Below are 14,208 nucleotides of genomic sequence, written 5' to 3'. Positions count from 1 at the left end.
AGTCTAATGGACTGGCCACAGATTGCTGGAATAAACTTCCATCTGTCGTTGTAGAAGTTGATAGCTTAAACGGATTCAAGGCAGAACTAGAGAAACATCTGGAGCGAGTGGATGGGTGAAATGAGGAGGGGGAGGGGGTGTGTGTTTTTTATTCTGGGCTGATGCTATATAAGCTTGCTTTCTTGCATCGTATGCCCTTGCTAATGCTAATGCTAATGCAGAGAGAGAGAGAGAGAGAGAGAGAGAGAGAGAGAGAGAGAGAGAGAGAGAGAGAGAGAGAGAGAGAGAGAGAGAGAGATTACAAGTCAGTATAATTCCTAATGGTGATATGTGATCTTGTCTATCAATCTGAATTCATCGAAGAAAAATAAGTTTAGGAGTAGAAGAACCGTTTTTGCGAGATATAGATAGGACCGAGTTTTCGAAGGATTGAAATTAACATTAAGTTTTGAAATTAAGTTATCTTACTTGATTGAAATTAAGTTATCTCTGCCCCACTGGAGAGTTACCTGGAGATCCGCATTTAAGGAGTTGGTAGTGGATATTCGAGAAGTTGAAGCTGTTTATGTAGGGCAAGGTTTCTCAAACTGGAAGGTGGAATGCAATGTGCTATCATCAGCAAAAATGTGAATAGGATTTCCGGTCAATGATATGCAAGAGGAAAGGTATGATCACTTGCAAGCTTTGATACCATGAGCATGGCCAGCACCAAAACTCTATGTCGGGATTAGAAAATGCGTGATATAACCGACTTTCAAAAAGGGCTTATTGTTACTATATAAGAACTTGGGGCTGCAATAGAACTACAGACGTCACGAAATTGTTAAAGACTACAATATCAAAATTTATAAGAAGCAGTTGAAAAAGGAAGCATTCGCCTGCAGAAGAGTTAGCTTTGTAGAAAGAGGATAATACAGGAGTAAACCGGAGAGCTTTACAATAGTGCTGTCAAGTCGAATAATTGATCTACTGTCCAATAGTTATGGGGAACTTTTGATCTAGGCTGAGATTATCCCATATCTGCTAGAACAATACATTATGACATCTGGAGATTCAGAATTTTTCATACTATGCTACTTGTTTAAGCACAGTACTAGGAATAATCTAGTAGAATATAGATTAGACTACGCAATACTTTTTTTGTGCTAGCAGCAGTAGCGTAGCTACCATGTAGGCAGGCAAGGCAATTGCCTCCGGGCCCGGGCACTTTAGAGGCCCGGCGTCTTTGGCTGTCTCCTGTTTTTGCAATTTTTCAGTAATTAAGTAGGGGCCCGAACATGTTCTTTGCCTCCGGGTCCGAAAAAGGGTAGCTACGCTACTGGCTATCAGAATTAACCTGAAAAGGCAACTGCATAAGGAAATAGGCACATCATCTGTCCCTCCTGCTACAACCTATGAAGACTGTATTAATTCCATGGGGAATGTTCTTCTGGCATGGAGTAGGTCTACCGATATGTCTGAAAGGAGCGCAAAAGGCTGATATAAAAGGAAATTTATCAGATTAAGTACATCCAACGTGCATCATTCTTATCTATTAAAGATATCGCTACTTTCAAGATTATAACGCGAATACCAATCACTGTACATCTGTTTGTGTATGCTTTTCAAACGCATTACAACATATACAAGAGCTCATTTTGCTATCCTCATCACTGAAAAAACTACAAGAACGGTTGCTGAGGCGACGGCGCTAAGTTACGCTAGTCATTTGTTCACCAAATTGATCCATTCTGCTTCCAGTTCAAAATGCAATTCAGGTACGCTATCTGAATAGGCATTGGAGCAGGTGTCAAGGGAGCTAGTATCAGAAGGATGCCACTGACAGGCCAAATGAGTTCCGTGCCAAGCTATTTCCACACCCGAGGGTAGCTGACGAAATGGCGCCTCTCATCCTGATGACCTCGCATCAGGATGAGAGCAAAGGGTGGGTTGAAAATAAAATTCATTTTCGCCAAATAGTGTGTTTTCAGAAAGTGATTCAAGTCTGCACGCATCCTTAAATATGAGTACACACTGGATAGTAGCATAGATCTATTTGTTATCCAGAACGTAATTTTGAAGGGTCCAACAGGTTACCGCTCCATCAGCACATGCTCGAAAGCATAGCAGTTCGTAATTAACGCATTCTGTACGTTCTACGATAATGAATAAGTTAGAATTTATAAATAATGTGTATATAGTGTTTTTGTGCTTGCTATATAAATATGTAATCGTGAATATCGTGATTCCTAATTTAAATAAAACAACAAAAGCCCAACAAACCGGGACCTATTGTCCGAATGTGGAATACACCTTGATTTGTCAACTGGCTATGGAAAGATATAGAAAGAAATTGAAGAAATATACAGAGAAAGCAATTGACCAGCTTGACTTCTCGGTATCTGAGACAAGTAGTTGGATAGGTTTTATGGGTACCACTAAGTTGCAGATGGCTCTTTCAGTCTTGATTCGTGCTTAGCATTAGCAGCAGCACTATTGCCTAAATTGCTTGAAGTGCAGATGTGTGAACAATGCATCTTCAGTCAAGTCTCTCGTAAACCATCGTTATATGGAAAATCTTCTTCGTTCTATGGGAACTATTTTAAATGTATTTGCCAAAGGGAATTCAAAAAAATTCCGCTAAATAGAAAATTTCGCTATAACGAAGTTCGTTAAACAGAGGCCCGACTGTACTTATTATTATTTATTATGATTTTACCAATTATCATAAAAAAGGCGCGCAGCCATGAATTTGTCAAAGGAGTAAAAACCTAGCTACGCCTCTGAAACTATCTTTTCTGTATATCTTTTAGGACGTCTGCAAGGAACTTTTCCCTGCAAACGTCCTAAAATATGTTGCTATTGTTGTTGTTGTATTAGGGTTTCAGGAGCATCACCGACTGAGGCCGTATTGCTCCGTATATGCTGTCTTTAAATTGCTTGTGTTCTGTTGTCGATGTTCTGTTTTCTGGAAGAAAAACCAGCGTTTCCGGGAGAAACAATCATGCTACCCTCGCTTGAAACCGACTAACTCAGCCACGTTGTGAAAAAGGCCCTTAAAACTCCCTCACGTCATCGACCGGACTCGAACTCTGGTCTTTTGCACCAGGTGTCGGGAGGACGGCTATTCTAATAACTGTGCTACCGTTGAGGGCTTCTAAAAGAAACAGAGGTGTAGTTTCTATCATTTTGGCAGAATGACATGTATAAATTTTTTCTCTGTTGGGGTTAATTAGCAGTGTATAGCATTGACAAGTACGAAAGTTTTTTTTCAGTACTGACTGTAACGGTACTGATGGAAACGGTATTTATCCTTCCTACACAAGGTTTCAAATCTCTTCTCTTGGTGAAAGAAATCTTGAATTAATACTAGTTACACTGTTTTGAACATTAAGGTTATTTGTGCTAATATTGGATTTAATTAAGAAATTTTATTAATTAAAAATTTAATTAATATTTATCTGAAATTATGATTATTGATAAGTGATCATATTCATACTTTCATATAAACAGTGAGATAAGAGGAAAAAATGCTCTCTGGTTGGTTTGTCTGTTTTGTTGGACGAAAAACTTTAGATTCTAGCAGAGGAAACCTTGTTATCCTCGTCTGAGACTGACTAACTCAGCCACCAGGTGAGTGAAAAAATACCCATAAACGTTCCTAGTGTCACGTCACGTCGTTGACAGGATTCGAACCCGGCCCTTTACCACCCGTTGTGAGAAGAACAGTGATTATTGCCACTATACTTCTCCCAAAGACTGACGAGTAGCATAGTAGTTACAATCGGTGTCCCGGGGCACCCTGAATCCCGTGAAAAAGGGAAGAATAGTTATTATCACGCTGTTTTGTTCCCAAAGTAACTGGTCTGCGCGAGCAGCACAGTGGTATTGTCACTGTCCTCCCCACACCGGGCGGAAAAGGCCCAGATTTGAATCCCGTCGATGACGCGAGGAACGTTAATTAATGGCTTTTTTTCATTCCGTGACTGAGTTAGTCGGTCTCAGGCGTAGATAGCAAGATTTTTAACCCCAGAAACTGGGGTTTTTTTGTCCAGAAAAACCGGAAAATCGACCAGAGAACACACGCAATTTACAGATACAAATACGGGTTTATTTAATCAATTACGGGTAACCCTAATATAATAATTTTTCGTTCCTAAAGTAGGTTGGTCTTGGGTGATATTTATACAGTTTTTAGCCATGTAAATATCACCCAAGACCAACTACTTTGGTTTGTTTGCTTACTTTTCACATACGGTCAGTTTTCCTGTTTTCAACCAAAACAGGGAAACTGACCGTAGAATGCACACCATTTACAGATACAATACTCTGACATCTCTTATTCTTAGTTGTTTTGCAGGGCCGGATTTAAACTTGTTGTAACCCTAAGCTATAACCTTTTTTAATATTGTCACCTGTGGGAATATTAAAAAAGGATTTTTTTAAGATGGTATTTAGGCCCCTTGTAATGTGTGGCCCTAAGCTGTAGCTTGTTTAGCTTATATGTAAATCCGGCCCTGTTGTTTTGGCAACTAAATCTCAGATAGGAATGATCAAAAATTTTTCTATATTACGTGAGAAAGGAATATGTAAAGTGGTTATTGTGTTAAGTGGTTAAATATGTAAAGAAGGTTAGTATTAGTAGAGGCTTATGATGCAAGAAAGCAAGCTTATACAGTATAAACCAAAAAAAAAAAATTCCCATTTCACATATCCAATCTCTCTAAAAGTTTGTCCAGTTCTTCCTTGAATTTGTTTAAGCTATGAACTTCCACAACGACAGATGGAAGTTTGTTCCAGCAGTCAATCACCTGCTGGCTAAAGGCAAATTTCTGAACATCGATTTTAAGACTGTCCTTCCTCAATTTGAATTTATGCCCCCACAGGTTCGTAATCTGAGCAAGAAGAAGAATCCGATCAGCATTGAGCCTGCTCAATCCATTCAAGGCCTTATACATCTCAATCAGATACCTCGCAGGTGCCTAGTCTCCAGACGCTGCAATTTGCAGAATTTAAGCATGTTGTTGTTGTTGTATGGTCTAAGTCTTATGAGACTTAGACCATACAACCACAGATCATATTTCTCCGTAATACATCTGTAAATTGTATGTGTGCTGTGGTAAATTTCTTGTTTGTTCAACGAAAAACCGAGACCGACTAACTCAGCCTCGTTGCAAAAAAAGTTCCATAAAACATCTTCGCGTCATTCACGGGATTCGAACTCAGGTGTTTTCTACTCAGTGTAGGGAGGACGTGATTATACCATCTGTGCTACACACGAGGGTTTTTATAGGAAGAATGAACTGCTTAATTGTGTCGCTTAACTCCAGGGGCTCAGATCTGGTGAGTATGGGCTTGGGTCCTGAGCTGGATATCATCACACTTCTTTTTCTTGGTGATTCCCTTTTACTTCTGACTCTCTCTCTCTCTCTCTCTGGGTACTTCAGAAATGTTTTTTTTTTTTTTTTTTTTTTTTTGGCTGGTGCAGCATAAGCCTCAGGCTTCCTTGCACCATATGGCAAAGTTATAATAATCCGTATGCCTATCAAAAAAAAAAAAAAAAAAAAAAAAAATCAGGAAACAAAACCATTGATATAGATGGCGGCACTAATATTTCCTATAGTGGTATCTTGGTAACGTCTGTCTTGTAGCAAGCACAGAGTTTCTCTGTGGTATTTGGGTTACGTGTAAACGTCGTTATAAAATATTTTGTTGAACTTATGAGTAATATAGATAGACTTTCAGAAACCAAGAAATTTTTTCATGATTTTGCTACAGTCAGCTGCGTAGTAAAAATCGATAGCATGTTTTTTTCTACTAGATAATATATTTAATTAATTATCATATTTTTAGCGCTCAGAAGAATGTCGGAATCAGAAATCATCTTGCAGGTGTGTAGAATGAAAATTATTTAAAATTATGTACTTTGGATTCAAATATTGCCATAATAAAAGAGGATACCCGGAAAAGTCAGCTTCATACATTTTATTATTCGAACGTTAGGCACTATCGATGGGGAAAATCGTCCAGATAGCCATTACCAGTGGCTTAACTGGGGTAAAAAAATTTAATGTAAAAAAAACGTTCAGTGTGACTAATTTTACGAAAAGAGCATTCAGCCTTTTTTTTTTTTTTGACTAGGAGCCAAAACAGATAGAAGGCTGCACCGAACAGTTGCTAACCACAAATACAATTTAATTAATTATTATTGTTATTTTTATCAGCACTTGTTTATAGTTTCATTTTTTGCATTTCATAATTAAATTATAACCATATTAGCATTAGTAGTGGCATATGATGCAAGAAAGCAAGCTTATACAGTATCAGGGAAAAAAAAAAAAAAACCCTTCCCATTTCACCATTGCTCCAAAAATTTGTCCAGTTCTTCCTTGAATATATTTAAGCTATCAACTTCCACAATGACATATGGAAGTTTGTTCCAACAATCAACCACTCGCTGGCTAAAGGAAAATTTCCACACATCTATTCTACAATTGTCTTTCCTCAATTTGAATTTTTGCCCCCTAAAATGCATAATCTGAGCAAGAGGAAGAATCCCATCAGCATTGAGCCTGCTTAAACCATTCAAAGCCTTAAACACCTCGATCAGAGCACCTCGCAGATGCCTGGTCTCCAGAGTTGCAATTTTCAGAACTTAAGCTTTCTTTGGTAAGAGCACTCTTTTGTTCCCCTCACCAATCTTGTTACCTTTCGCTACTCATTCCAGCAGCTCTACATCCTTCCTAAAATGAGGCCTCCAGACCTGTATGCTGTACTCAAGGTGTGGCCTGACCATTGCCTTATGCAAAGGGATAATCACCTCCTTAATCATGCTAGCAAAGTTCCAATATATCATGGTCATGACCCCTGTGGGGTTGGGGAGGAGTTTTATACTTTAACTTTTTATTACCTTCCCCTTGGAAATCTTATTTATATTTTTAGGCACACCCTCACACTTCCAATGCCCACTTTTTGCTACCTGACTTCTGTACACTGTATATCTCACTGAAGATTCTCAGGATCATGATGGTAATTTCTACACTTTCCCCTTAATTGTTTTCCAGAATTCTCTCGCCAAATTGTGGGAGAGCAAATTTTAAGCTAGTCAGGTGTGTGTGTTACTCAGAATAACAAGACTCAAAGTGGAAATAAAACATGAATTTTGTTACATATATATATATATATATATATATATACAGACACACACACACAGCATAATACCTTCACTTTACCTCTTTTTCTTTACTCCTGGATACAATACTGTTTCATATAGTAATATTCAAAATGCCATATTCATCATTCAACTCTTATTCTCACTACACTTACAATATACTTGTAGACAAATCTTCAGTATTCTAATTCCTCTCCTTGTTACTAATCCTTCAGATAAACTACTTATACACAAATTTTCATTAATTAAAACACTATATTCAGCTTTGCTTGTATATCATATTTATCCATCATTTAAAACATATCCAGAATCTTTATTTCCCTTCTAACACATTATACACTCAAAACTCTCTTAATATTGCCCTATACATAATATTTCTATCACTTTCTCACTAATACCTTTCTTAACCTAGTAACTATCCTATTCTCCATCTCTTTAATCTTTTTTATCTGGACTCTTTCTCTCTATTATTCATTCCTTCGTTTCCCTTGCATTATACACTAATCCCTTTCTAACTTAATAAACTCTGTTAGTATAGCTACCTCAAAGATAATTTATCTTTCAAACTTTACTTTCTAGTACTACCCCCTTTCATTAATTACCCTTCTATTTTACTAACAGTCCTTCTTGTTAACTTAGAATATACTTAATATATCGGTCACCTGCGTCTATATTCTTCTCTTCTCTAGAGAAGTTTCAGGCTTTCATCTTAGACTCTCTAGGCTGTTGTCTAGAGCTTTCCTTTTTGATTTCCTTCATTTGATTTCTCCTAACTCTGCTTCAGATAATTTTCTGGAACTCTTGGCTGCTTAGGTCTGGCATCCTTGATCTCCTGGATTTCCTGCTTTAATGCAACTCTTTTACTACAGATCCCTCAAATGTATTTTTCCCAAAGAGGTTGTTACCTTTCCTGGTTCACTTAGCCATCTTTCATAACTCTTTGCTTATCGTACTTAGCCTTCCCTTTTCTTTGCTACTCTTAACTATTTCCCCCCTCACTGTCTCGGGCCCCATTGCACTCCCTACATTTCTGCACTTTCCGACTTACTTTTCCCACTCTGTCTCCGCGATCACTTTTTCAGCCACTTCCCCCTTTCGTTCCACACTGATAACCCCCAACCTTTTCTCCATCATTTGAACCTCCTCCTACAGGACTCTCTACCAATCCAAAAAATTCACCTAACCATTCCCTCTTTCCTATTTGTTAAAAAAAAATTACCATAACCCTTATCCCCCATGTGCAAACCAAGCCTTTTACCTGTAATTTTCTTGTTTATTTCCCAGGGCAGCATAGACCTTTTATGTTTGCCGATCGTTTCCAAAGATAGCTGTTTTCGTGTTTTCACATTTGCAAAATGTTTTCAACTTACCAAAAAGTCCACCACAGTGACTCTGTCTTTTCCGACACAAATGCCAGCCTGCCAGAACTTATGTCCAGATGCTGTGTACATCAAATGTTTCTTAATCACCTGCATTTCACTGTCCCATTGTTCTGCTTCTAGTAAACCTTTCTCACCTGTTTGCAAATGGCCACTCCTTCCTTATTACAGTCCACTGTCTTTGTTTACTCTCAGTTCATCCCTTTTCCACACATCTGCATTTACTTCTCTTCTATTTGACTGCTATTCAGTTACACATCTATAACCTCTTATTTCTAAATCCTGTATTCTTGCCATATATGCATCTCTTAAATGTCAAAAATTCCCTTTCCATATCAAAGACTTACCATACCAAAGAATAATTTATTCCCTAATCTCAAAAATCTTCCCATAAATTCTAATTGCCTTATATTTGTAAGATTTATATCTTACACCCCATCAGCTCTTCTGGAAGCCTGCTTGCACTGCTCTGAAAACTTCATATCTCACTGCACAATTACTTCCACATCTTTTTCATTCTCCAATACCTGAGTGTAGTACAACACAGTTGGTATGCTACTCTGGGGTTATTGCTACCAATAAATATACTAACATATATGTTATATCTATAATAAAATGTAACATTTAACAATGTTATTATAATGTTATAATAACATTGTAAAATACTGAGGAAGATACGTAAAGCATCATGAGAAAGCAGTACAATAAAATCTAATATTATTACTAAAATATTATTAAAAATGAATATTTTCAAAAGTCATTGTCAAACTATAATTTTTGCTATGCTAGTTTTAAACTCGGAGAATGCATAACACTTAGGGCTGCTTACATGGCTGCTCCATGTGAAGGAACTCCCTGCTCATTTGAAACCCCTAGCTTAAGACAGCAGGATGTTTAATTACCAAGAAAGAAACAGTCCTGTTAGATACAAGTTGTCTGGATTCCTAGGTCCCCATTTGACACACACACACACACACACACACACACACACACAGTTGAAAATATGAATGCTTGTTTAATAATTTATTGGGCATGAATGCGCATTAAAGATCTGGAAGTTGACTGAGCAAGAAAGAAGGATGAAGTTTTCCAAATGTTCCTGAACCACATCCATTGATTTCTAGTGTGACCAATATATATACAAGCTATATTAAATAGGGAAAGAAATGCAAATTGATAAGGCAGAAATAGGAAATAACAGCAGGTTCAGTGATTACTAGCTTTTTATTTGAATGATTACGAGATTTTTGACATTTCCATGGCTGATGGTAAGCCAGCACAAATAGCTCTATGGATGAAATGGCCCCCGACTTATCTGTTGATTGACTTCATCATTGTATTGGTATACCAGAGAGGCCATACCTAATGGAGGTAGAGTTCTGTGTCTGTTAGATATGGCCTCCCCTTGGCCTTCCAAACATGCTGGTTTACTACCACTATCTTGGTTTCCTGAAGTGATATCTGTTGTACAGAATTATCATCATGTGTCCACATTACAGTCCACAAACTGCAGTTGAACACAGCTGCAGGTATATACCTTTAATTACAAAGATATATAAATGCAATTTTGGATGCCTTGGTTATATTCATTCTGTAATTTATTATTCCAGCCAATCAGAAATTCTGGAATTTATTACTTCCAACTGTAAGGGATTAGACTCCTTTTTATAATACTCCGTATTCTGTTCTACCTACCCTTAGAATTGCAAACAATGAAGTGTGAAACTGAAAATTGTGGGCTGCTTTTGCCATTAGTGTTTTAATTGTGTTACCCAGCTTTCTGTTTTAATTTTATTTTGGTGCACATTTTCATTCTTCGTTTCCTGTTGATAATTTATTAGGAATGCGTTTAGTAATTTATGAGATTTACCCATTTATTTTTTAATTCCTTTTCCATATGCAAATATAAAGTATATAGACATAGTGGTAAGTTACTTTTATAGAAGTTTTGCTATTAATTAAGTTTTATATAGTGGTTGTTACAAAAAACTTGTAATGTATTTGCAGTAGTACTGTCTTTTGTAACTTATATATTTATTTATATATTTTTATTATTTCTCTTTAAAAATTCAGGCCAAAATCCATTACTACTGTAGAGAAAAATTCTACAATTCTATGCAGCGAGCTGCAGCAGATGGGCTAAAAAAATATACTGGTGATCCTGTGTACAGATTTTATTATGGTGTTTCTTTAATATTATCAGGTAAGTTTTATCATATACTTTAATTCAAAAGTAATGTTTTAAAAATTTTGTTCTGAAATTTATCTTAATTTTCTAATGAAAGTAGTTGATTGAAAAGAATATATTATGAGGGCTCTTTAATAAAGAATGATCATAAATTTTCATGAACAACTATACTGCTTGCTATTTCTAGCTGAGCTGCTGAATTTAAGATCAAACCAAAGTGCATCACATAGCAACTGCACAGTTGACTTGTGTGCATGGTGTGACTTTGGCAGCCGGTCAAGTTTATGCATTTTCAGTTATGCCTACATAACAATGGATGTGACATATGAGGAACAGTATGCTGCTCTCAGATTTTGTTTTCATCTCAAGAAAACATCAGCTGACGCATATGAAATGTTAAAAGAGGCTTATGGCGAATCTCTGCTCCCAAATAGCACAGCTTGCAGGTGGTTTAAAATGTTTAAAGATGGACATAATTCAATCACAAACATCGGCAGGCCTGGAGCTCCAACCACTGGCATCACCACAGAAACCATAAACACTGCTTCTGTAATCATGAGAGAAGATATGGTATAACAGTTAGGCAACTGGCAGAGATGTTGAGAATATCAGTAGGAAGCATGCACACATGGTATTATCCATGACCTTTTGCATATGACACTTGTTTGTGCACACCTGGTTCCAAGACTGCTCACATCTGAGCAACAGCAAGTTTGCATAGAGTTTTGTCAGGAGCTGCAATGGATGGGTACTGAAGATGGTGAGGTTCTGCACAAGGTGATAATGGTGGATGAGATATGGCCTCGTCATTTTGACTGAGAGTAATCAATAAAGCTCTGCTTGGAAGTCTGCATTATTGCAAACACCATAAAAAGTAAAAGTTGTGGCTTTTGCTGGAAAGGTTATGGTCATTTCTTTATTGATATTTAAGGAATGGTTTATCAGCATATTGTGCCAGCCATGTCATACAACTGTTATGGTACCTTATTACAGAACTATACTGCACTCTTTGTGGGATCACATTTGTCATAAATGACCACAACTGCATACAGGTGGATGGATGCTGCATCAAGACAATGTGAGACCTCACTTGGCTGATACTGTCATCGAGTACTTATCCAGAATTAATGTTAAATGTGTTCCTCATCTGCCCTACAGCCCTGACCTCACACCCTGCCATTTTTTTTATTTCCCAAGTTAAAGAAGTAGCCACAAAGAAAATGTTTCCAGTTGTCAGAAGTTGTAAAGACATCGGAGGCGATTCTCAAACACTTGTCAGAAAATGGCTTCCATCATGTTTTTGAAGAATGGCAGAAATGTTGGAGGAAGTACATTTCATCAAATGGGGACTACTTTGAAAAGGACCATCAAAATATAGATGATTAATAAAGGTATGTTGTGAAAAAAAAAATTCTGATCATTCTTTTTTTTTTTTTGGTAGTTGTTGGCGCATCGGCTTCTGTGGCCATAATGCACCTCCCAAGGTTTTTGCAGTACTTTGATCCAAGTCCGAGGCGAGATTCGAACCCGCAACCTTTGGGTTGCTAGGCAGGTACTTTACCCACCCGGCTAGCCTGGTCGGCTTCTGATCATTCATTATTGAACAGCCCTCCTATTAAAATATTATGCTATTAGCAAAATGAATGCTTTCTTAAAAGCCTTGATGTTTCAGAAATGTCGTAACCTTTTCTATAGAGTTACTATCATGTGAAAAAGGTATATGTCTTTTAAATGTTTGCATTTAATAAAACATTATCTAGCAGGGATAAATGAGGTAATTATGCCCTTGTATAAGGCAATGGTCAGGCCATGCCTTGAGTACTGTATACAGGTCTGGAGGCCTCATTTTAAGAAGGATGTAGAGCTGCTGGAATGAGTACAGAGAAGGGCAACAAGATTAGTGAATAGAACAAAGGGTTGCTCTTACGAAGAAAGGCTTAAGTTTGCAAATTACAGTGTCTGGAGACTAGGCACCTGCGAGGTGATCTGATTGAGGTGTATAAAGCCTTGAATGGTTTGAGCATGCTCAATGCTGATGGGATTCTTCCTCTTGCTCAGAATAATCACCTGAGAGGGCATAAATTCAAATTGAGGAAAGACAGATGTAGGATAGATGTGCGGAAGTTTGCCTTTAGCCAGCGGGTAGTTGGTTGGTGGAACAAACTTCCATCCTGTGTTGTAGAAGTTGATATCCTAAATAAATTTAATGCCAATGCTAAATCAACATTACTCGTTGATTTGGTCTGTCATATTCTAATTGGTCTGCATATCTAATATATCTGCTTTTTCTACCTAAGGAGTTAAAACTACTGTAAGAAGTTACCAACAAAAACTTTCCTTGGGCTCATTAAGGCCCTTAATACCCTTATTCACAGATCCAAACAAAAAACACAGTATCTAGGAAAAATGTTACCTATGAAATGGTAACATTCAAACTAGCCACTTCCACAATGCCACATAGTAGTTTTACAACAAGTCAGTTACTCTCAGGCTGAAAGCAAAGTTTGTGTATTTATTTTGCAACTGCCCTTCTTTTATTTAAATTTATACCCTCTTATTTGTGCTATCACCATTTAGTGTACTCAATCCATTTAAAGCCTTCAACACTTCAATTAATTTAACCAATTTAATTCAATCAATTTAACCAGTACACATTGGTTAAATGAGAAATGTGCTGCAAAGAAAGAAGAAACTGTCTACCCTTTAAGAATTTCAAATAAAATTTGATTTGTATGCCATACATTTCGATTTTGATATCAGAGGAATCTTTTTTACTCGCCGAAGACCGAGGCTGAGTATGTGACCTTAACATATAAATTTTATTTAATTTCAAAAACTGCATCGAAATATCCTCCTGCAATCCTGTAATATTATAAAGGAATTTGATTGTGATATAACATACACTATTGATTACTGGAAATGTGCAGTTTTGTTTTTATTGTTTCCAAATACAAACAGAGTAAATTTAAAATCTACTGAAATGTGGGGAGTCATTTTCAGATGAACTGAGTTTGAATACAAAACTGCCCAAACTCAGTTGTGATGGATTTAAGGTGATTTAAATATAATTATTGATATTTAAGTAACTATATGATACATTTTTTGACCCTTTGGTTTTTAAAATTCTAATTGAATTTTCATTTCCATTATGCAGAAATATTTAATGCAGATAAAGAGCTAGAAGTTTTCAAATGTTCCACTTGCCTAATTCATGAAGTAGAAATGTGTGTATGTATATATATATATATAAGTATGTGAATAAATAAAGGTAAGAGACTAAATTAAAGTAATATAAGTAAGAAAAGTAGTACAGGTAAGAATAGTTGAGAGTGAAGGAGAAAGAGAGATTACAGAAGTATGTAGAGAGCAAAAAAAAAAAAAAAAAAAAAACCTGTGCAAGAAGAGAGAAGAAGAAAAATGAAGAAAAAAATTATTATACATATAAAGAAATAAGCCAAATGCTTTTGTCTACGCATAACAATAGCTTTTAT

General features: G+C 36.7%; 1 protein-coding gene across 2 annotated transcripts in view; it reads left to right on the top strand.

The window, feature by feature from the left end:
• The first annotated feature begins 5,798 nt into the window (after window positions 1–5,798).
• LOC150075219 (tetratricopeptide repeat protein 21B-like) overlaps window positions 5,799–14,208 on the top strand; it is a 272,286-nt gene continuing 263,876 nt past the window's right edge. For both annotated transcript variants that reach the window (XM_090389257.1, XM_090389256.1), the window contains exons 1-2: window positions 5,799–5,870; window positions 10,603–10,732. In XM_090389257.1, coding sequence (XP_090245383.1) covers window positions 5,844–5,870; window positions 10,603–10,732 — 157 coding nt within the window. In that variant the 5' untranslated portion in view covers window positions 5,799–5,843. The remainder of the gene's footprint in view (window positions 5,871–10,602; window positions 10,733–14,208) is intronic.

The sequence above is a fragment of the Mastigoproctus giganteus genome, chromosome 14, assembly GCF_048544385.1.
Source record: "Mastigoproctus giganteus isolate SK-2022 chromosome 14, ASM4854438v1, whole genome shotgun sequence".
Taxonomy (NCBI): domain Eukaryota; kingdom Metazoa; phylum Arthropoda; class Arachnida; order Uropygi; family Thelyphonidae; genus Mastigoproctus; species Mastigoproctus giganteus.
This window is presented reverse-complemented; position numbering and strand designations above follow the sequence as displayed.